Source organism: Excalfactoria chinensis, chromosome 4 (assembly GCF_039878825.1).
Source record: "Excalfactoria chinensis isolate bCotChi1 chromosome 4, bCotChi1.hap2, whole genome shotgun sequence".
NCBI lineage: Eukaryota > Metazoa > Chordata > Aves > Galliformes > Phasianidae > Excalfactoria > Excalfactoria chinensis.
This window is the reverse complement of record NC_092828.1, coordinates 44,129,394-44,153,503: the sequence shown is the minus strand read 5'-3', so window position 1 is coordinate 44,153,503 and position 24,110 is coordinate 44,129,394. Positions and strand designations below refer to the sequence as shown.

The 24,110-nt window shown below is 39.5% G+C and overlaps 1 protein-coding gene across 1 annotated transcript in view; it reads right to left on the bottom strand.

Annotated features, from left to right (window-relative positions):
* ANTXR2 (ANTXR cell adhesion molecule 2) overlaps positions 1–24,110 on the bottom strand; it is a 102,152-nt gene that overhangs the window by 56,350 nt on the left and 21,692 nt on the right. Inside the window, exons 8-10 of the mRNA XM_072334727.1 lie at positions 19,452–19,512; positions 18,317–18,412; positions 14,464–14,533 (exon numbers count right to left, since the gene is read on the bottom strand). Of these exons, the coding sequence (XP_072190828.1) occupies positions 14,464–14,533; positions 18,317–18,412; positions 19,452–19,512 (227 nt within the window). The remainder of the gene's footprint in view (positions 1–14,463; positions 14,534–18,316; positions 18,413–19,451; positions 19,513–24,110) is intronic.

Below are 24,110 nucleotides of genomic sequence, written 5' to 3'. Positions count from 1 at the left end.
TTTTGTTGAGCTGTTTGACATGCTGCTACCAGTCCTAAATGAACATGGTTGCAAAGGTTCATCAGTGACTGACTGTCATTGCCAGCACTAGCTGGGAATTCCTGGCCCTATGACTTGGGTACTGGGTTATTTTGTATACCCCAGAAAAGTTCCAGCTTTCAAGACTAGTCATCAACCCTGTTCAATTTCTCACAATGTTTCTCTCTTACACATTGCTGTTTGAAGCAAAAGAAGTCACTCTTCTTTTTCTGTTCCTTCTCTGTGCCATGCATCATACTTATGCTGCAATATAGGCTATTTTCCTCTATTTCTGTGACCAGTTCTTTCTTGCTACTATACAGGGCATCTCTACTTGTTCTCTAGCAGTGCTTCATAGCTTTTATGTCTGCCCTGTTTGTCCCTGAGAGCTTGATGGGTGTAGGCTGAAACATGCTTGTATCATTCAGCAAATAGGAAATTAAGCTGTTGTTCTTGATGCTCTTCACAGGCAAACTGAACAAAGAAGGGAACTCAAAGACTTTTGATAAAACTACACAGAAAATCATCTTCCACCACAGTAAAGGAAAGGAGCATTGTCCAGGTACCATGCAGCTTTCAACAATCTATGTAAAATACTGCATAATAGCTAAGATAGCCTAGATGAGTGGATTAACAGTTTGCAACGCAGAGCTGCCCTCTGATAAGCTCTGCTCGTGCAGGGTCACTTACTACAGTTAGAAATTGTTTACCAATAGTTGGGTGCCCATACACTGCCACCAAGCTTCACAATCCCCTTCCCTTTCACTGTTAGGTTTCTGATAAATATCATCTCAGGCAGCAGGATCACTGAACACATCAGCTCTCAGTGCAGATACCATGCAGTAGGAACAACCCGTTTCTGTATCAGCTTCCATTTTGATACACAGCTGCAGGGATGAGCCATTGGAGACTGTCACAGGAGTTGATCGTATTCGTACAGTTCTAGAAGCTACAGAGTGAACTCATACAGATAATCATCTCATCTTCAAAAGGATGAACCTGTCAACATGCAAAACCATTTCCTTCCTGAAACTGTCATGTCTGTAGGGTATAAGGAGGGCAGTTTTCCCATTTGTTCAGCATCTACCTGTGTGTACTTCTGTTTCCTAGGAGCTCAACAAAATAAGAACCCTATGTGCATATCTGCAAATGTCTAAGAAAAGCCCTATATATAAATATATCATATTTACTGTAAGCTGTCCTTGTGCAAGGCATTTAGATCAGCACTCTGCACATACTGAAAACATTCTGAAAACAAAATGACATGCAGAAGTGATGATTGGTTTGGGGCTCCATCATTTCTAATGGGTGACTGTTAGTATTTTGTGAGTATTGCATTCTTTAATAAGGTCCCAGTGAAGCTCAAGGCAGCTAAAAGCAGAAACTATGTCATCTGTGGACCAAAGCAATATAGTTTATGAGACAGAAGAGATTTTGCATGGTAGGCTTAGACCATAAGGGAAGGTGCAGCGAATTTTGTTCAGCTAGATGTAGGACTATGGAAATGATCAGAAATACTTATTTAAATGTCTCAGCAGGCAGTGAGTGCCTCACTTGTAAATCTTTGTGGCTGCCATCAATTATTTATGTGATTTATGTGGCTAGCCACAGTGTTCTCACTGCTGTCCAAACACCCAAGAAGGATTGTCCCTCCTTCCACTGAGAGTCAGACGGCAGAAGAGGGGTGTCAGTGTCACAGCCCAGGAGTGTAAGAAGTACTGTGAGGCCAGCATTTGGATCCTTGCTGTGCTTAAGTCACTCCAACAGCACAGTGACACATGCAAAGGCACTTTTTCCCTGTAGTAACATGGAGTTTTTGGCACAGATGTATTTTTGCATGGAAAGGCTGGAATGACAACAGTTCTGTACCAGCACAAAATGCAAACTCTGCTATGAAAGCTGCTGCAAAACAGAACATCTCCTTGGGTCAACACTGAAGAAAACCCACAATGAACCAGAAGATATCAGTGTTGGTGTTGCTGTGGCAACCCAAACAAAAACCTCACCTCTGCTGAGTCAAGCAATCAGTGTGGTTTGTGGTGTGGATTTCAGTTGCATGGGGAGGGCAAGAAGACCCTGAGGATGACTGTTAGAGATTCTACCAATTGGTGTTTGAGTAAGGTGGAACCAAAGAGATGGCAAACTTGAGTTAATAACCATGTATAATTAACATGTGCAGATATTCATGAGTTTGATTGTTTTGATGTAGCATGGGTCTAATGTATAATTTGCCATACTTTTAGACCTATTTTCTTATGGTAGGAAAAAACACTTTTATTTACAGCTCATAACCCTTGCTGAGAAGGATTTTCCTGTCTTTTGTCAGAAAGTATCACTTTTTACATGAGAATTAATCCTGGAAAACTTCATCTAGTAGAGTTTCAAACAGTGTTCTTCTTTATGGCCTGTTCTTCTTTATGGTTAACCAGCAGACTCTTGCAACTCTGAATTGCATCCATCATGAACCACTGACTGTTCTTATCCACAGTTTAGCAAAAATGTAACTTGAGAAGCCCCAGCAATTGCAATTCTTTCTTTCCTTTATGTGCGCGGCTGTTTTATTGTTACAAAAGAGGGACATGGCCCATAGCCATATGTCACTCCAGCTCCGGTCTGAAGACTTTCAAACCCTATGAAATATAACTGACATTTCAATACACAGTCACCTATTTGCAAAGTATTCATTTGCTCCTTACTTTATGAGCATCCAATAAAAGGCTGCCATTTTATGACCCATTAAAATAAGATGAAAAAAAAAAATTAAATAAAATTGTGAAAGACATTTGCTGGAAGTAATAAATAATTTACCTCCAATTTTCACGCACTGAAAATTAAACTGGCAACTGCTCAAAAAGTTATTAAAATTATGGTGACTAAAGGTATTTTAGAATCAAGTGGCAGCACTAAAAAAGTTAAAATGCTGTACATAGAAGAAGAGATGCGTTTTAAAGTGTGCCTTTCTTTAAAACAACTTCTTCCATGAATTGCACACAGTCTTATTATAGTTAATGTTGTAATCATTGGTAAGCCAATAGTAATGCTGGTACACCAATATTGTTGGCTTACTATTTACAGTTGTATAAATGTATGTCACCAAATCACAGAATTGCAGGGGTTGGAAGGGGCTTCAAGGAATATCAAGTCCAACCCCCCCATAAATACATATATATATCATATATGTATATACACATGCATATATGTGTGTGTGTGTGTGTGTATGTATACACATATGTGCGTATGCAGAAATCACACACAGGAAAATCAGTAACAGTGGTAGGAAAAAGCTTTGGCAGATCAACTGATGCAAGAGTCCTTTTTTTTGTACACCCATCACTTTACTTCCATGCGTCTTATCATCTCCTACACAACATTCGTGAAGGGATGCTACAATAACTGTACTTTGGTCTCCTGAAAAATAAGGTAACTGAAACACCCTGTGACTGACAGCAGCATGGGTATTTCACCCTTCATCACTTTTCACAGGGTGACCAAATGTACGTTCTCATTCAGTATTTTGTGTTTCAGAGCTTAAAGGAACGGTTCCATTGCCAGCCAATCCTGACCTCACTTCTATAGGTGAACTGAACCTCCTTGTGCACTATTGGCTTGGGACTATCCTTTAGCAGCACATCCTTCCACCAGTAACTGATTAACAAACACTCCAGGACTACAAACCAGACTCACTGAGTCCAGGGACACAGTCCTGCTGTAGGTGGAGGCAGCACTAAGCCAGGAAGAAAAGTTCTTCCAAACCATGCTTTTTCTTTTGCAGCTCTTCATAGATCCAAAACCTCAGCTGCATAAGGACACAGCAAAGTCCCTTGGAGCAGGATTACAAACTTTGCTTGCCAAATATTCACTGCATTTCCACTGTGCTAAGGGTCAGATATGCCCAGGAAGCATAGAAAACAGTTTTATCCAGTCAGTGGGAATTCTACAGAAGACGGATAGGGTTGTGATACATGCTTAGAGTTGTTCTCCTCCTACCAAACACACAGGCATAAAAGTGAATTATTTATTTTTTTCCCAAGAATATAAAGACCTACACTGTATGCAGATATTTAAAGAGCTGGGCTTTTTGTTTTGTTTTGTTTTAATAAGAAGGATTAGTATGAGCTCCTTTTTTTCCCCTTACTCCTTCCTGAGTGTACCTTACTCAAGTTACAGACAGTTGTCTTAGAATCCCCCCTTACCCCCCAAACTGCTTAGCTCTCTTAGCACAGTGTTCAGTACACTGCCTATTTGGGTTTGGTTTCCTATGGTATAGAGTACAGAAGCACGGAAGTATTTCACCACTGGGAAGTGCTTGTGAATTTGAAGGAGCAAGAAGCCAGCAATGTACTCGATGTGATCTCATGGAATCATGGGAACCCGCAGTAACTGGGTATGAAATGTCATTATTATGTTAAATGAGTCTATTAATTCAGCTCAGGATACTATGTCCACTGCATAATATTAAGCACTTAGTTCTGCTCACGCAGTCTTTCTTAATGCTCTGGGAACACTATGTGCCCTATTGAGGAATGTGAAGGACTACATTAGAAATTACAACTGATCTTAACATCGGACCCATATGTCTTAGGAGCCAGTTAGCCTATACAATTCATTGAGGATGTTTCCATCTGTGAATAGTTCCCATTATAGTCTAATTGTGTCAAACTAAATGTATTTCTAAAATATTTTTGGAAGTTAATATTTATAACAGACATTAGGCCTAATCTAGCCTAACTTCTGCTTTTCTCCTACCTGAATGCATTTCTCTCGCAATTTTCTTTGTCATTGAGGAACAGAGTCTGGTGATTGTACCATGTGAGCAATCAGTGATTGACAACCATATTCTTTCCGAACTTCATCAGAACAGGATGCCCACACAGACAGAAATAGTTAAAGTGCTGCTACTGAAAACAAATACCAAATCTCAGTGTCTGCAAGGAAAGAAATCAAGTCTGGGTGGGAAAGGATCTGATGCACATCAGTCCTCCTTACTCAAGAATAGACCAGAAGAAGAATTGTTGATGCTGACTGATTATGTTCATACCAAACCAACAGGCCTCATTAGTGCTGAGTACATCCACACTAGAGAAGTGCAATCACCTTAGCACAGAGGCTCTGAAATGAAAATAGGTGACAAAAACTTAGGTAATTTGGAGATGGCGCCCTATCAATTAGAGAGCACAATGAAGTCAAGTGGTTGATGATGATCCCAGGGAAATAAAAAGGAAGCAAGCCTTCTCTTTTCTGTTTGCTGTTACTATTGATGTAGTATTAGTGAACTGTTTGGCTATTGTGCTAGTGGAAGAATAAAAGAGTTACAGAGACTAGCAAGCTAGCAGAAGAAGGCCTGCTTTCATCCTGGGGTCTCTTTTTGGAATGACAGACTGCTGGGTCTTTTTCAAGTGCTTCCCAAGGTACAGAGTTACTAAATGGGAATGGCTTGTGGGTTTACCGTGTTCCTGTTTTTGTGCAGCAATGGCTGGTGTTATCTTGAATATGAAGTATCTTAGTCTACAGGCTGGCTTTTAACTGAGAAAGCTTACTTTTTTTCTTGGCCAACTGTTGTTCAAACTTATGTATGTTTGTGACAGCCCATATAGACTGGGGTCCAAACTTCCAGTATCATTCTTAAACCCATGCTGAACGTGCACCACCTGCAAGTGGTGAACTGCTCATAAATCTATGTTTACCTAAATAAGTAAATATGTAGCTTATTAATCTGAAAGAGACTAGAAGGTGCTTAATTATGCTGCTGTAAATACTCATTCCTTCTTCAGTGACTGATGAATAGATGAATCAAATATGCAGGTTTGACTTATTTCCATTCTTTGGTACTTGTTCTCTGTATCTAAAACACATTTTCCAAAATTTCACCCTTCATAGCCAAGAGGGGGGTTAATGATTGTATGGGAACTGTTGAGTCACAGCCTGAACCACTGATTCCTCACCTGAGGCAAGGACTCGGTCAGCCATGGGAGCACAGGTGAAGGCAAGTCAGGCTCCAACCCTCCTAGACCCCACTTAAGAGCTGACTGCCACTGGAAAAGGAACTCTTTCTGGAGATCCCTTCTTTTTGGAGTATTCTACTGCAAGCCTAGATCCCTGGATACAGGTGAGTATTTCTACTTTGTTTCTTTTCCACCAACTTTAACACCAGTAAAGTACTGTCTTAAATGTGCTACTCCTCTTACTGTACGTTTATTGACTGTACAGTGATAAATATTGCTTTAAACAGCAGTTTCACACATGTCCATGGAGAAGATCAGTAATTACTTCATTTAGCACATGAATTTGGCTATTCCTGGGGTAAAGGAAAGAAAACACAACTGAAATGCCTCAGTTAAGCTGCACGTACCTTTTCTCAATGCTTTTTAAGGCAACGAAATGAATGTTCCACTCAATGAACTTGATAAAGCTTACAGGTTTTCTAAGAATAAGTTAAACAAAAAATGAAATGGATAACTTGATAGGTCTATCTGTATGATCTGGAAATAACTTCAATTTGTGAGTCTGAGTTTGCATACAACCGAAGTGGGAGTTCTACCTGGACTGAGTTGTGACAAGCATCATTAAATTACTTGTTTCTCTGCAACAAGCTAAGCATTTCTGAATGTGCTGCCTACTTCATCTTTTCATTCCATCTGGTGAAAAGGAATGCTGAAAGACAAAAGCTAATTTTAAGCTTACGATTGTTACAGAGTTACTAAATAAGGCTGCTCTGAAAGGTCGTAGTGTAGGATGAGCACAGCAGTGATTTCTAGTTCTTGAGAATGTGCATTGTAGGCAGCGTGGTGTTGGATGGAAATGGTTTGAGAAGTATTACAGTGGGAGGGTGGGGTGTCGTGACAAGAGTAAACTGATAAGACGCGAAATGGGTGCTGGGTTAGGTACAAATATTAGCTCATTGCAGCTTCTTTTTTTATGATTGCAGTGTTATAAGGAAGTACAAATGTGTAATCTTAACAATAAGTTAACGATGATTTTGTGGGGGAATGTAAATCTGTGCATCGTTCACGCCCAGCCCCCACTCGCATGCATTTCCAAAGGCACTCATATGCCTCCTTTGAGAGAACTCATGATACTGTATTAGCTCTTTCAATTTAGATATTTATTTCATATTTGCTTGAAGAATCAGGCCAATGTTTTTGAAAGCACATTAAACTATACCATATGCCTCCTTAAATCATCCTTATCAAACAAGTTGTAGGATGATGCTCTGGTTCACTCTGTTCTGTTTTCCCTTCCTTCACAATGTGTTTATGTATATTTATCCAATTTGTTCTGTTCTTCCTGCCAAATTGCAGGTTTGAGATCTCAGCTATGCAGGGGCAGCTGTGCTATTGTTGCTGCCTTACAAAACAAAGGTCACAGGCTGAGCCTGTAGCACTAGAACTAATGACAGCTGTGTGTCACCCATTATGGGACAGACACAGAATCATGAGAGTTCAAGGACCCTCTAAAGTAGGAATAAATCTTATCTTCCCTTTTGGGAAGCAGGAACTCAAGTTCTGAGAACTAACTTATATGCAAGTTATCCTTTTGCCAAACAGAGTGCTGTTAATGGCATTCTTCCCAGGGTTGGGGGGGGGGTGGATTTGAACACTGCCTTCCCCCCACCACCCTATTAAAAAAAAAAAAAAAAAAAAAAAAAAAAAAAAAAAAACACTGAAAAATGAAATGAGTCTGAGTTGAGAGGCATGATGCCTGCATGGTAATTTCGATACTGGTAAGAATTTCCAGCTGTTATGGGCCACACAAAGAAGTGGACTGCCACAAGATGTTTCCTTCCAAAGAAGGTTGTTTCCAAACCCAGCCTAGCAACTCCAAGCCCTGAAAAACCAGGGTGGGACTGTCAAATGCTCTTTGTTTGTAAGAGTTCAATCTGTAGGGCTGGTGAATTCAAATCTATTTGTCCCTTGGGTGGCCGAAGCATTATTTCTTCTCTTCTGCCTTTCAGAACAGAAGCCAGGAGTCCAAAGTTATTTAAAGGGATGTTTCTTAAAACTATGCTTAGCTTTGAAAGAAGAGGGAATGCAGTAGATGGAACAGACTAATGAGATGAGGCACATGTCCATAGATCCAGCTCTGAGACCATGCAGCTGGCTTTGGGGCTGTCTGTCTAATGTGACTTCACCAGTGTGTGTTAATTATTTAAAGGGGAGCACTGGGGAAACTACCATCACATCTGTCACCCACACACAGGCAGAACTTCCAGTCAGTGCAGGACCAGATGTGTTTATTTGAAACAAATACTAACTAGCTACTTAATGGGTTAGAATTATTAGCCAAAAGTTAATTAGGCAAATATATTAAACACCAGTCATCCTACACAGCATCACTTTAACTTCTTTAGAGCCATTTAGCTATAGAAAAAGGTGGGAAGTGAACAATCAATAAAGAAGCAGTGGTAAAAATATATAATTATGAAATCTGATTGTGCATTAAATGCAATGCTTTAGGGAGTTGACTTAACTATGTGGAAAACATTGCAGGTATCCTAGAACATGGGAGAAAGCAAATAGGTTTTGCTTGGCACCTACAGGTGTTGGAGCAATTAAGTGCAGTAAGTTTTTTCTTTCTCTAAGTAAAAGGATGAACTTGGAAAAACTTGAAAAAGGGTGGCTTCACTGCTTGAATGTATGTTCTACATATCCCTGGAAATGCTGACAGTCGGATGGTATTCTGCTTCCGTAATGAGCTTAGAAACATTGCTGGCCAATGGAAAAATGTTCTGTTCCCCAAGAGGTTAAATTCAAAAGCCATTTTTAAGATGATGGCTCTCAGGTCCATGACACAAGCAGAAGTGGGTGGAGTAAAGGCATGACATGCTTCACAGAGAGGAAAAACTAGTTGGGATCCTTTGTTAGCAGCCTGCCATGACAACCATTGCATAGAACACCTTTCAGCTGCTCCTGAATGAGAGCAGCTGTCTAAAAGCAAATGAGGTAATTTACAGGACAGTGCACCATAATCCACTCCTTTACAGTGTCTGTCTGCTTTTGTTCCTGTGCTCTTCATCTTAAATCTGGTTCTGGAATTAATAAAAATGATCCTTTTAAAGTGTAAAACAAATATATTCATTTCCTACATTAATAGAAACCTCTTTAACTCCATGCATCCACAAGTAAATATGAAGCAGCACTTTCCCTTTGTATGGGGAGAGAGCATCCTGTAAGGCAAGGACCAAATGCAGGACAATCATTGCCAGCTGGATGCAAGTTCCTGGGGTTCCAGCTAGTTTAATTATTTCCTGTATAGCTGCAGTAAATAATATTCAATGCCTTACTGTAGTGAGCAGGGACTTTTTATAAACTGCATTTTTAAACAGGCTCTGTTGGAATTTGTTTCACTTCAGACTCTTACATGAATTTGTCAGAAGAAATGTGCTGGATCTGAAGTCTACTCCTTCAACTGCACAGGGCTACAAGCTCCTCCAAAGCATAACTGTGGCTTCCCTTAGGGCTCTATGAAGAGGTGTTCCCAAAGCCATATTTAACTTGAAGCTCGTGGTTAGCTCCCATTGTCCTCAGCCCAGCATGTGATCCACAGCAACAAGCAGAGCAGCTTGTTCTGCCCTAAATCTGTGTTTCAGAGATTATCATACTAACAAAACATGGGCAGCAAGAGAATCTTGCATGCAGTCAGACAAGCACAAACTATAAGGGGGGGAAAAAAAGATTAAAAACAAAAACAAACTGAGCTTACTTTAGTAACAGCCTAAATGAAAATAGACTGAGGGAAGATAATGTGAGCTGTCCAGTGCGAACATGGGTAAAAAACCAATTGAGTGCTTTCCTCTAAAAGTTGTGATGCAGGAGACTCAGGTACAGAGAGCAGTGAAACTGGTTCAAGAAATCTATTACCTGGAGGCTGAAGGTACTACATAAACTAGAGATTATTTGCTCTTTAATCATTTTATTCTAAAGGGCTAAGGGAAAACATTCCAATGGTAAAGACAGGACCAAAAGTAACACAGTGATAAACCAGAACCCAAAAATGTTAGAATCTAAAGGTTTGCAAGCTAAAAGTGCAGAAATAGCATAATGCTGTCTGAGCTCCCTCTGAGGTGCCATCCCATTCACAGCTGAGTGCCAAATGAGCCAAGCAGCTGTTGTCACCAGGAAAAACAAAAGCAAGAGTGACTCAGGCTCCTCCTGCGAGAAAACTGGTCAACAGCCAACTGAATGCATGTTCCAAGGTGGCATCTGCAGCTCAAACATAAATCCAAGTGCTTGGTCCTGGAGATCTCTATGCTGTCTTTCTAGGACAGAACTTATCTTTTCTTATCACTGTAAGAGCCTGAGCTGTTTATTGTCAGATTCCTTTCAGATTCTCAAAAAACTTGCCCAATTATGTTATGTTTTGCCCCAGTGACTCCTTACTGGAATCTAGTGCACTTATGTACACTTGAAGTACATATAACATTACTGTGAAACTTGTGAACTTGTGCCTCTTCCTAGAGCTTTAACTACTCGCAGGATGTAAAAATCAAACTGACAGTCACCAATAGATTCTCTCCTGCACATTTGTGTACTTTGTTTTGAGTGGACTGCATACTGAATGCTGAAGTCAGATAGTGTAAAACTGGAATCACCTAAGAACCTGAGGATACAAACACTTAATTTTTTTCTTCATATCACACAAAAAAAACATGTTTAGTCTCTACACTGTCAGCTGTTCATTTTGGACAGGATATAGGAAACAATATACGTGAACAGAAGCCAAGGTGATTTAACAGAGGGCCAGGAAAGCTGGAAAGACCAATGGTGTTGCTGTCCTTCTCTATGTGTGATTCTTATTGTTCTGGGACACACTTCAGCTTATATAGGGTCAAGGGCTTGAAGGGTGTCAATTCAGAAATGGAAACCACGTGATACTTAAATGACAGCAGTGATCCCACTTGACCCAGTGGTTCCTATCCTGTTGGCACTTTCCAAGAGATAAAACTTTTTTGAACGTTAGTTCCAATGTAGTCTGTTTTAAGTTACAAGGAGCTTATTTATCTTGGAGTTGGAGGTAAATGCTCATTGTATTTTTATCAGCTAATTCTAAGGCCAATGCTTCATGTAAATCTAAGCACAAGGATGCATGAAGGTAGGAGTAAATATATAAATATTTACTACATAAATTTCAGTGAAATGTTTTGCTGTAGTAGTTTAAACACTTTAATTGCTGTCATCTGCACGCTTGGTAAGTGGATTTGCAAAAGATTAGAAATTAAATATTGTTCTGCTTACTTGGCACTGAAGGAAGGAATGTTCCTTGCAGGGACAGAAGCAGCCTATTAGCAAAGCAAAGTCTATGGATACATTTTCTGAGCACAAACTCAAAAAACTCAGAGCAAAAGCCATAGAAAGAAAGGAATAGCAGTGTAAGCTTTTTGTGTACCGGTACTGCAAAGAGATGAGCATTCCTTTCTGAAGTATAGTGACTATAGGAACCTCTAAAGTAATTAAGCTAGGGGGAAAACAAACAAAACAACAACCTGATCTGGTTTGATTCCTCTGAAGCTATGGCTGGACGGGTAAGTCCAGTCTGTGCTATAAAGGGGAACTAATTGATTTTTCTCAAATTAATACCTAAACTAAAGTATTAAATACTCCAAAATGGAAGAGATCCTTTGATACCACAGAAAGAAGATAGGATGAGCCCAAGAAAATGTTATTTCTTTGTTTCATGTACTTTGAGAAATCTCATATGTTGTTAGGGCAGCTGTGTTACTAGAACCAAAATAGTATGCAGGAACAACTCATTCTCTACTAGTGACCACTGAAGACTTTGGAGTATTTAATAATTTAGTTATTTTTATAATGAATGGCTTTCTCATGTAGAAGAAATCCATGTTGTTATTGTCTGTTAGCTAATCACTGATCTTTTAGAAAAGCTGATCTTATAAGTGAGGTATGTAATTCCATGTCTTGGAAGTGACACGTCAAGAAAGTATTTTAAATAGCACAAGCACCACAGTCATCTTGTCACATAATGCAGTAATACCACAGCAGCCTCCTACATGGTCCTCTGAAAACAGACTTAGAGTTGAGCATTCTTTTCTACAACTAGTATCTTGGATGCTCCCAACTAACTGCATCCAGCAGCTGGAAACAAAATAGAAATTATCAATGGCAGCAGCCTGAAGACCTTATCTATTCTCCACAGTCTTGATCATTCTGTGTTTGAAAACTGCTAGTTCATCACTAAGAGTGCTTCAAATTGCAAAAATACACTCAAACATTTTATATGAGCCTCTCCAGGCTACAAAGAAGTTGAACTACCGGTTTAAAAATTGCAAAGCTAACTTTGCTTGTGTTGTACTTAATTCCACCAAAAAGAGCACTAGAAAAAGAGCAGACGGGTTGTTGCTACACTAGCAACTAATATTAGCTCTGCTGCATGAGGAATTACTGGGAGTTATCCAGCAATAGTTTGAGCTGTGCCAATGGAAAGTCAGGAGTTCAAGTATGTACAGATCTTTCATAGCTGTCACTCTTCTTCAGAGTAAATTGTTTATCTCTGGGCCAAAGCTGTAACTACTTCAGGAAAGGATGGTTGAACTATGTTTTACATAGCAACTGCTGCAAAATGGCTTTCTCTGAACCTGCACAAGGCCACGTGTGGTGTTCAGGCATTCTTTCTTAAAATACGACTGAGAAGAAGTACACCATAATTAGGTGCTTCCTCTGGAGTGCAGATGCGTTATGGTGGGTTGTCTATTTAGTAATGCTTCACGGAGTAAGAAAATGCAGACTTTCCATGTGTTTTGTTTTTTCTGTGTTTTGTTCTGTTACTTTTTTTAGCTATTTACACACCATGCGTGCTGATGCACTTTTGGTCGCTGCATGTGGAAAAGCACTGGAATCTTCAGGCTTTGGAGTGTTTAAAAAATGGGGTCTAACTTACAGTTGTAAGGCCATGCAACTCCACTGAGACACCTGACATTTCACAGAATCACAGAATCACAGAATCACAGAATTATAGGATTTTAGGATGCATTTAAAGGATGCATTCCTAACATAACTGTGTTGTATCTTCCTCATGATGAAACTGGGTGTCACAGCTGCACATGGTGCTGGTTTGTTTTAGCTAGCAGAGTGGTTTGTTACAGCTGTTCTGTTGGACAGCTGGTACGCAACTGCATGCAGCCCAGCTCAATCAAACACAGCACAACTGCACAGGGTAATGGAACAGCAAATAGAACTAAAACTCCTGCTAAATAAATGCAAAATGTTGATCTTGTCCTAGCTATGTGAGAGGCAACCTTAACAATAAGAAGGCATACAGAATTAAAAACTCATCCCCTTCTTCTGTTCTCCAGTGTAGTTCTCTTCCATGCTTATTTCCTGCATCCCTACAGAACAGTGTTCACTCCCCAGAGATGAGCTTTGGCTGCTGCAGAGGCTGCGATGCAGCTCTTTGCAGTGATTCACCCTTCTCTCTTCCACTGAGTTCTTCTAGTGTTTTCCAACTTTTCTCCTCCCATTTGCCATTTGATGCACAAAACAGATGTGCATTTAGGGTTTTGTTATACAGTCTTACAACTGAACTTGTTGATTACTGTTTAGCTCAGAAAACTAATTACACAATCCATGCACTACGCTAGTTCTTATACTGTTAAGAATCGTCACCAAAAAAAATGGCAATGCAGAGCTGCAGCAAACAAAAAATTAAAACCTCACTGCAAACAATTGAGAGGACCTACCTGCAAAACTGTGAAAGCAAATGGCCTTTTCCCTCCCATGGGGCTGTGATCTGACACATTGTTTTCTGACTTACGATGAGCTTAAAGAATCTTTATTTCATGCTGCTATCTCATAAATCTGAACAATGAAGTTGAAGCGGTTCTAAAAGCCTTAGGCACATCTGAATTTGAGAGGAGGAGGGGAGAATTAGTTCTCAGAGGGCCAGAAGTAATCACGAGCCATGGCCAGTGACACTTAGAATAAGGCTGGAGCTGCAGTTTAGCCACAGCGCCGTTATGAGATTGCCTCCGTTGTTAAATTAGTGCCTCGCTTTATCATTACATGTTGAGCAGTGATACAGATCTTGACACATAATTTTAATAATAGCTTGTAAGTGTCAGTGATAATGTAATCTGTTTAACAATGAGCCTAAAGATTATCCAGAAGAGAGCATATTATGCCCTGTTAAAACAGCTAATCTGCATAAAACTTGTGACAAGCCGGACCTTTTCAGTGTTTAATAAACTGGCTGAATATTCATTTTTAAGGCACTGTCCAAATTGGTTTGGTCACAGATGACTATTTAAAGCCCATTCCAAAGCTGGCAAATACACCAGGGAAATAAGATGAGAACACAAAAAAACCTACACGACAACAAACCATCCCCCATAAAAACAACAAAAGACCGCCTCTAGCTAAATGCCCACATGATTAACATCAGCAATAATGGGTCTAATTCTAGTGAAACAGGATGACATTTGTTTCAAGTACTCACTGGCCACTTCTATACAGGATTGGTGCCGGGCAAAGCAGAAAATCCGATTCCACCTTTTTTGGCTTTTCATCTGCATAACAAATCACATGAGGTTAATTTACTTCACTGTTAAAATGAGACAGTGATGCCTACATGTGCTACAAAGTCCAAACCAGTGCCCAGCTTGTTTGCCCATATTACATTGGTTGCCCGATGTATGTCAGCTTTTCCTATTTTCAAGGCCTCTTTTAATTGAATAAGAATAAGAACATAATTTAGGATTTCCCAATATTTGAGAAATGAATGTTTGCTTCCAATTAACATAAATCCTGTGCATGGCAGTCAATGACTGTTCCATTAGCTGTGGCTGTAGTCTTTTTCTCCAGTGCTTCTCATGTTTCTGGGAGGTGTCAGCATTTTCAAATGTCATCATGCTTACAAAGCACCTACTCATTAAACTGTGTGTCCAATATTGCATTCTCTTTCTGCAACCATGAAAAGGAGAGGAGAAAAAGAAACCCCGTCCCTACAGTTGGGTGGCAGAAGACAGCAGTGAGTATTCAGGGTGTCCTTCATACATAGAACACTCCAAAGGATGAAAAGGAGTCAAACAAGAAAAAAACTGACAGCAGTGCATATGGTATTTGCTGAAGGGAGCTCCTGTACTTCCAGTATTTGGTAAACTGGGGGAAAAGTCCATCCCTTCCCAAAGAACCATCCTCTCAACTTCCAATGGTAGGACTATTAATTTCTGTATTAGAACTGTACATGTAAGCATGCACTATTTCCTGACCTAGGGGAAGTGGGGAGATGAATGATCCATGAGATAAATGTGGAGATGACTCTGTCCTGCATGTAAGGAGAAGGCAGACATGCAAGCAGTTCAGGGGCAGCTAAAGGAGGAGCTGGTAGCATAAATGAGCTTTTCTCGTGTACCATAATCTGCAGTGACTGCTTGGCCTAGATCTGGGGCTAGTTGTGAGGTGGGGAAGAGGGATTAGCACATTGCCATATGTTTTTGTCTTAATGGTATGTTTCATAGATTATTTTTCTATCCCACAGCTACATTTGGCAGGTTTCCTTTCCAGCATTTGGTAACAGTTCTTTATAAATGCAGAAAGAGAACCATGCCAAATGTATCTTTTAAAACATGAGGAACTGACAAAATAGGGGTTTGCTCTGAAGATGTTCTCAAAGTAGAGCCTAGGCTACCAGTAAGGGAAACTTGCAAGCATGTCCTCTATTATGACCTCAAATGGTGAGAACTCCACTGAGAGCACATATGTTTTTCCATGTCCCTTTTCTTGGGACCACCTCCTAGTAGTGCTCAGAGCCCCTCCTACCATTTTGTCTCCTTCAGTCTCTTCAGAGACAAAAAAAATCTTGGAACCCTGTAGAGAGAGCTTGTGTATCAAAGGAAGAAGCACATCAGCCTTCCTTATTTCCTTCCTATACTGTTCTGTAAACATTTGCTGTTGTCCATTGCTGAAGACAAGACAAGAAGCTGGGTATGTTATGGCAGGCCTTTGGCAATACCCCATATTGCAAGTTGTTTTATGCTGCAACATGTAATAATACATCACTATGCCTATTCTCCTCCTTTCATGGGTGTCAGCACACCCTTTCCTGAAGCCAAGAAAAGAAAAAGCAGCTTGAAGATCTAATTGGAACTCATCCCACCAAATGCTAGCAGATATCTGGGGGCTTCATCCTGTCCAAGCATAGCTATTCCTACTATGGCAAAGCAGACATGCACGTGTTGCACAGTTATAAATGACTACATGATCAGATAATCAGAGAAAATCAGGAAACACTTGGAAAGGTCATTTAAAGAAGGAAATGTGCACAATATATGTCAGTAACATTCATCTAAGCTGTTAAAAAGGTAACCTATTCCAGAAACTGACACTCACTGTAAACGTTTCTCAATGACCTAATAACATCTATGCTAGATCACGTGCAAGTTTTAAGCTTGATGCCTCTTGTTCTCTTCTCAGGGGATTTGGAGAGCCCACCATATTATCTACAACTACCAAAGTAACATGATTTGGGTAATAATTTTGGACCGACTGGAGTTGTAGAAAAGTGAACTGCTTGTAGCTAAATACAAGTCAGAAGGAAACAAGAAATAGAACTGGGGGAGTCCTGAAGACTTGCAAACCAGCCGCCTAAATTGAGTGTGAGTTGTAATTATCTTAAGGTCGTGTTACTGATGCCTCACCTGCTGATTCTAAATAGCATGAAAATAATTTAATTCACCTAGAAGTAAGCCTGTTTTCCTACTTCTCCAAGAAGGAAAGGTACACTAGGATGACAAATGCACAACTGAATCAATTTCTTCACATTTCAAATTACAGTTCTATAAAGCCAACATGAAAATATCAATAAGCAAGCCTTAGTTTAATACGTGGAACAAAGGTGACAGTTTTAAGTGAAACTGAAAAGAAACTTATAAAAGCAGGATTAATTTACACAGATTGCCTTTATCCAGAACTGTGCTATTTTCTTATTCTAATAGAATGTCTTTAACAGGCAGGAAAGATTGGAAGAAAATGTACTGGAAACACATGCTGAATAAGACAAGAATTTAAGACAAGCTAATATAAAAATCAGACATCAGGTAGGGGGAGAAATTGTGACTTTTTTTCTACAGGTGCATTTTTTTATCATTTTTTTTTCCAGTCTGGCATGCTTCTAAGGCATACTGCTTAGAGCAACAACTTGAATGTAATTCTACTGGCTGTCCACTTTAGTTTCTGGATATCAAAAATGGTAAAGGTTTCTGTTAATGGTGCTTTTTCACCACCATCTCTCTGTCGCTAGTTTAAGGAACAGAGAGGAGCAGAATGGGACTAATCCAGATTCCTGCCTAACATTTCCTTTGCCCTGCCTCATCAAAAGTTAATGCACTGAACAACACAGGACCAATGCCTAAAAATTTTGCCTACAAAGGAGATATCCAAAAATAGTCTTAATCAGATAAGAAAATGCTTTGCATTCTGTCTTTTTTGTTTTGTTTTGTTTTTCTTAGGAGCTCTTGGAGCCCTACACTCAGAAAAAAATTTCCCCAGTGACAATATTTCAACAGAGAAAGAGCTAAGGATTACAAAATCTGACCAAGGGTCAATAGTAAATACAACAGAAAAAACACTGAGTAGGAATCATTTCCAAAAAACTACAGGGAAAGTGCCTATAAAAGATGCCACGGTCACTTTGTCTGAAACTCAATTCCATTCCATATACTAGGAAACTACTATCCATCTGGGGATCTGGATGCGGTCTCCTGGAGGAGACTACTACTGCTCAAGGCACTAAGCAGATGGAAAATGTTCCAGTATAGAGATAAAACACTACCAATCATAGAAGTTGTTCCAGGAAGAGCATTCTGTGTCATGAAGTGGCACCCATGCCCTGCCAAATTCCTGTAACAATCTATCAGCTATACCTCTTGTATACTGGACAGTGTGGGTGGAGATACTTAGGACTATTTAAGTGTACCTTGGATAAGCTTGACTTCTGGAATGATCACAAGGGCCTTTCTTGACCATGGTCATCTTACAGGGAGGGACATTTGGTAGCATGCTTTGTGGCTGTGTTTTTTTCATACGTATATTAGGAGCTAAATGATTACCACCACATTATTCCATACAACTGCTAGTCACAGCTAATGGTAACTGGTAGCAAATTCAAATCAGTGAGCAAGATGTGAACAACACACATCCTCTTACCAGTCCTCAGAGCTTTCCTATTTTTCTTCCTTCCTTCCTTCCATGCCTTTGTTTAGATTTTCTTTAAATGAGGCAAAAAGAAGGAAAAAATAATAATTGCTTAGAAATGATCTAACTTTATATTTCCTACTAACTCCAATACTTACGAATGGTAGTTCCATTCACTTGATAGGTACAAGTAACACCATCAGTTCTCCCACCAAGGGTTAAGCCACTTCCTCTAAGAACTACTTGGAACTCCTCTGGAGGGGAAAAGAAAACAATAAACAGCCATTCAGTGCATAGCAACTAAGAAGATAATTTAAATACGGTTAGCAATAAATGAAGCTCAGCATAAAAAGCTATCCTAAGTTCAAAACATTACTAATTAATTCCTGGTACTTAACTACATTGTTAAGCCATTAAGGGAAAAATAAACAATTGTTCCCTCAGTTGATTCTGACTAGCAGCAGGAGCTGTGTTAGTGAGTTCCCAGCATCTCAGTTGCATGTGAGGAAAGAAACCTGGGTATTTATTTGCAAGAAACTCCAGATTTTGATTGGGCTTGTTTGAAGCTCCAGAAGAGAACGTTTCTGTTCAGAAATGCTTCTCTGAGAGTTGCGTAAGAGCCATGCTATTTGTGAGTGTCTAATCTTGCAGAGGAGGAGGGACAACTTTGTTTACTAAAGCAACTAACTTCATTGAGATGACCCACGTTTCTAGAAGACATCCAAATAGACAGATTTTGCAACCACCTTATTTTGATTGGTTTCAGAGTGTGTGTATTGTGAAACTAGGAAGAAGACAAGCACTTATAATTTTGTGTAGCTCTTCTACATAAGAAATGCCACCTTGCTGCACCTGAGCAGTCAAATGGTTTACTGCTCACATTAACGCATTCAGAGCACTATAAATATTCTCAGACATTTATATGGACCTATGTTATCAGGATTTCCAGAGTTTAACTTGGTGACCATAGGTTAAGAATTGGAGTGTCACGAATGTGTCACTGTTTTAAGTATCAGAAGTGCAAAACATGAGTAATTGCACACATCATACAACAGGAAATAGGTGTCTCAAAGCTGTTCCTACGTATGATTTAAGTTATAGGAGCAGCCCTTAGTAGACAGCTCCTGAGAAAAAAAGAGCCAAATTAAGGATCTGATTTTTGTCTTAAAAAGTCCTCAAGGAATTTCAGGAGAGATGTCCCTCTTCTAGATGACCTGGGTGGCTTCCCTTTGGGTAAAATGTGGACAACAGTCCTACAATTATTTATTTATTTATTTATTTTTGAGAACTTACCTCCCACACAGACACTGGATGGTTCCAAATATAAAATCTCAGTACATGATTGCTTCAACACCTGTTGCAAAAGAGGAAATAGTAATAGGTTTCAGAATGATGTTTCAGTGAGGAATATTATTTTAAATCAAGTGTTTGTACCTAGAAGATGCTTGTGCACAGCTACAGATTTAGTTTGCGCGTGACTGACTTTGTAGGACATTTCCTTGAACCATATAAAACCTTTGCATGTTTTCACAGTCAGATCCACTAAGAGTTCATAAGACTTGGATCAGTTTGTTAAACCTGGGATACTCTTCAAAACAACAGTAATGTCTGACTTTTGGCCTCAAATTTTCTGTCCAGTTTCCTAACCTAATTTTCCAAGGAACCAAATCCTAAGTATTATGCCAAAGTTAGTCACAGGGAACCTGATCCAGAATCCAGCCCAGTCAAAAGGAGTCCTCCTAAAAGCTGTGAGTCAGGCCAAGTGCATGTTATTCCAAGTGCTGGCACCCTGCCCTATGTAGAGTGGAGCAGGAATGCATGATTTTCCTTACTAAACAGAGCTCTCTGGAATGATTTTCTTTAACTGCTGTGTTAGAGAAGCAAAGAAGGCAGCCTAACCAGTTATGGAGTAGTCTTCCAACAGGCAGGAGCAAAAAATATTCCTACACATAACGCAGAAATACAGAGGATGAAATGCAAGGCATTTGTGGGCATGGTGGTGATGGGTTGACTGTTGGACTAGATGATCTTAGCAGTCTTTTCCAACCTTAATGAGTCTATCATTATAAGAAGAGGGACAAATGGGAATGATTTGTATTTCAAAAGGTGGTCTTAGACGCTGTCCTTAATTCTAAGTCATAATGTGTAAAAGTCATAACAGCCTTTATCCCTGAAAATTGTAGGGTTAAACAAGTGAAAACAAAACACATCTTTACTGCCCTCTTCCTATGCATGATCATGTGTGATTTTTCTAAAAGGCTATTAATTTTCTTTAATAGAACTTCTGTGTATTATTTAAATAACTTGGCCTGTAGTATATGACATTTTTAGCAGTCATTCATGCGTACATATATAAAATATAATACTACATGGAATCAATTCAAGGTCGAGTTTGTAGCATAACATCCTGTTCCTGTTCCCTCTGTACCTCCATTTGCTTTCAGAGTCTGGCTCAGAACCAGGCACAAACTGTCAGTAAATCTAACTGTCCTACTCTTAGCTCCTTCTTCGTCCCTTCAAATGCTGCCTTTTTTACTCCACTCTGTTTGCTCGTGATTTCTGCTGCTACATAACCAGTCCCAGCAGAAACAGCAGCATATTTGTCAATGTGCACAGTGGAACAGCGTGGCATGTTCCAAGCAAAAAGCTGCCTGTCTCATTTAACACTTTCCCTATCACCTGCCTCCCCCTAAACTGTTGTGCACAAGTTACTTTTATTGTGCTTTCAATAACCATTTATAAACATTAGGTTGTATCTAAGAATCTGCAAAGAGAGACTTCTCAGGCACATGCATTTGGATGAGATGCAGCAATAGAGATCTTTGGAAAGAATGCAGCTCAGAGTTCAGTGCAACTCCAGCAGTTTATATTAGCTGAAGATCTCAACTCTTGCTTCCAAAAAAGGACTTCACTTTTTGACTGTTATTTCAGGGTAGAGAACAGGCTTACTTTAGAGAGAAGGAAAAAAAAAAAAAAAAAGTGCATTGTGCAAAACAAAACAAAATAAAGAAGGAATAAAGCACTTGATTCCTTCATTGTAAAAACACGTTCTGGTATTTCTCTTAAGACTGAGCAGTCCCATTTAAATCAATGACACTTTGGATTTGCTTTAAATATGAGGATCCAGCCATCGGCAATACCAAGGCTCATAGAAAGTATTTTCTTCACACTTCAGAGTAGCATTAGAACCACATGAACGAACTTTTCAAGTGATCTTGTCCCCTGTTTGCTCAGTGTCTGATGAGTGAGGGCTGTGTTACAGAGGAGAGGGGACTGGAACAATGACACTCCATCTGTTTGTCCTTGGGAAGTGCTATTGTAACCCCACCATATTTATATTGATTTTCCAACACTATTTCCAGATGTGACACAAGCAGGCAAACAACCGATTTGGGCATGCTTAACTCCATCTGAACTTAGGAATAAACAGTGAAAAATAAAAACTGCATCTGATATAAGATATGGCTTAGAATTCACTAACAAAATTCATAAGCAAAAGGGAATAATTCAGAATGTCTGCATTTCCCCACAGCACCATGAAATTTCAGTTGTTACACAGAGATGTGATGTTTGTGGTAAGAGCAAAGAAAAATAACTAATAAAAGGTTTTTCAATGCCTTTCTTAAAAAATACATAACTGCTTTGATATTAATTGTCCTCATTTAAGCCACTGTCATTCATTGCCCTCGCTTGTCTTGAGAAGGCTGTGCTCAAACACCTTCAATCTCTTAGCAAGTTTAATAGCCTAACATTTTCGTGTTCCAAACTAAACTCACACCAGGAAGACAACTGCATGAAGAGACTGAGTTTTCTTTTTCTGAGTTATTCAAAGGATGGCTTGTCTTGATGGCTCATACATATAATGGGGAAGCTGCTATTAAAATCTGACCCATTATCTCAGGAAACCTTCCCTTCAGCGGCAGTCTCAAGTAACTTTAAGAAGCAAAAATGAAAGAAATGCAGAGAGGTGAATCAGATGTAGCCAACCCAGAAGTATATAGACAGCCTTTTCCTTGGACTTTCCCTTATTGGTTCTTCCAAATGCTCCCTCAAAGCAAAATTTGTACAAGATAGATAAAGTGAATCCAAAACATAATTCATGCTAATCCTATTAATTTTACCAAGTCTAATTAGTTTGGAAAGGTTTGGCTCACAGCTATTGCAATGGAGAACATAAAAATGTTCTCAAATGTGGTAATCAATGCTTCCTTCACATCTAACAGGATTTAGAGAACTTTGTTGGTTCAGTGTTTGCTTGCTTTCAGATTTTTTTTGCTATTCTATTCTGCTATTCTATGATTCTAAAATAACTTCAACCTATCTTGCTGTGGAAACCTGGACTGCAAAGTTAGCAAGACTGAAAAGAACTCTCCACAAATCTTTATAATGCTCCCTCTTCTCTGAATCATGACAATCAAAGGGAAGGATTTGGCACTGCAAATTCATTAATTAGAAACTTACTACCCACAGGAAGAGTTGAAATAATGACCATATAAGGCTATCCTTGCATGGGATACTTAAGCACTCTGCTGACATACAGTAAATTCAAATAAGAGCATGAAATGCAATGGAGGAACTACAGAATGCTTCTTGCAAATCTGAGACAGAAGAAGCTTTGCAGAATGGGTTACAGCTCCAGATCTACAGGAGCTCATCCAAATGAGAGGATGGTGTCAAAATCACAGCTGTAGGCTTTTCATTTTAATGCTCATTTGGAACCATGTGTGGCTGTTGGTGAAAGAAGGTAGCAGTGCTACTCCTCAAGGTGAGTCTCCTCAGTCTCCTGTGCTTCAAGAAAATGAGATGTGAAATTCAAGTCACTGATGTTTCCTTTCTTAGCAGTTGAGGACATCTTATTCTGTAGTTCCTCTACATATAGCATGCTATAATCACAGCAACTAAGTATCTTAATGATTAAAAAAAAAAAAATTATCCTACATTTTCTATGAACAGTTATGATAAAAGCTGCCACAATAGCATGCAGTGCGAACACTACTCAAGCTCGGTGCTGCAAATGCTGCCCCGCACAGCTTCTGAGGGTTGGTTGGAAGCAAAAGAGCCTTTGAGGCTTTCAGTGAAATCACATCTGATAGCCATTAGGTGAATGGATGCTGTACAGTTTGCATAGCATTTGTCAGTAAAGCAAGAGAATCATTTCAGAATATTTCTGAGAGCAGAAGTTATTAGAATAAAGGCTTCTGAGATAACCCACAAGCACTCAAAAGCATCCTTGATGTAATTTTATGGATAAACACCAGGATTCAATTTGGCTTTAAAAGAAAAAACAAACCAAGCCAAACCAAAACCAAAAAAAATACATTTCCTCTTTTGAAAGGGTCATTTGTAAATCACTTGCAAGGCTGCTCAATTCCACCTACAGGACAGCTCTTATGCTCCTTAACTGCACCTGTACCTTCAGGCATGAGTGCTCAACTGAAGGCAGTAGGGATGAGATCATGCTAATGCTTAGTAAGTCACTTGCTGAATAAAGGCTTTCATGTCCCATGCAGAAAATGAGCTTCCTTCTACACTAGTGCCTCAGTATTTGCATGCATGCAGTTGGCAGAGCTCTTCATACTATAATCTTGCTCTCACATCCTGTTTACTAATGGCAGCTAAGGGCATATCCAAATGAACTGTTTAGCTCCTGAACAGGCTAATTTGCATTCAAGTTTTCATATGAAGTCCTGCATGGTCCAGCTAGCACCTATCTCCACCTTCACCTTTCAGAGGTTTAGATGCCACAGCTTTGTATTCAGGGAAAGTTCAGCCTTTTTCAGACATATATATGTGAATGTTTCTTTGAACAGTCCTAGAAAGCCCAGCTCCTCTATCCACTTCTCAGACTGGGACAACTTTTCACCTAACAAATTGCCAACCAAGCAATCTGAGTGTTAATCCGTACTTAAAAATCTGTATCAATATGTGTGGGTGCCTGTGCATTCCCTACTA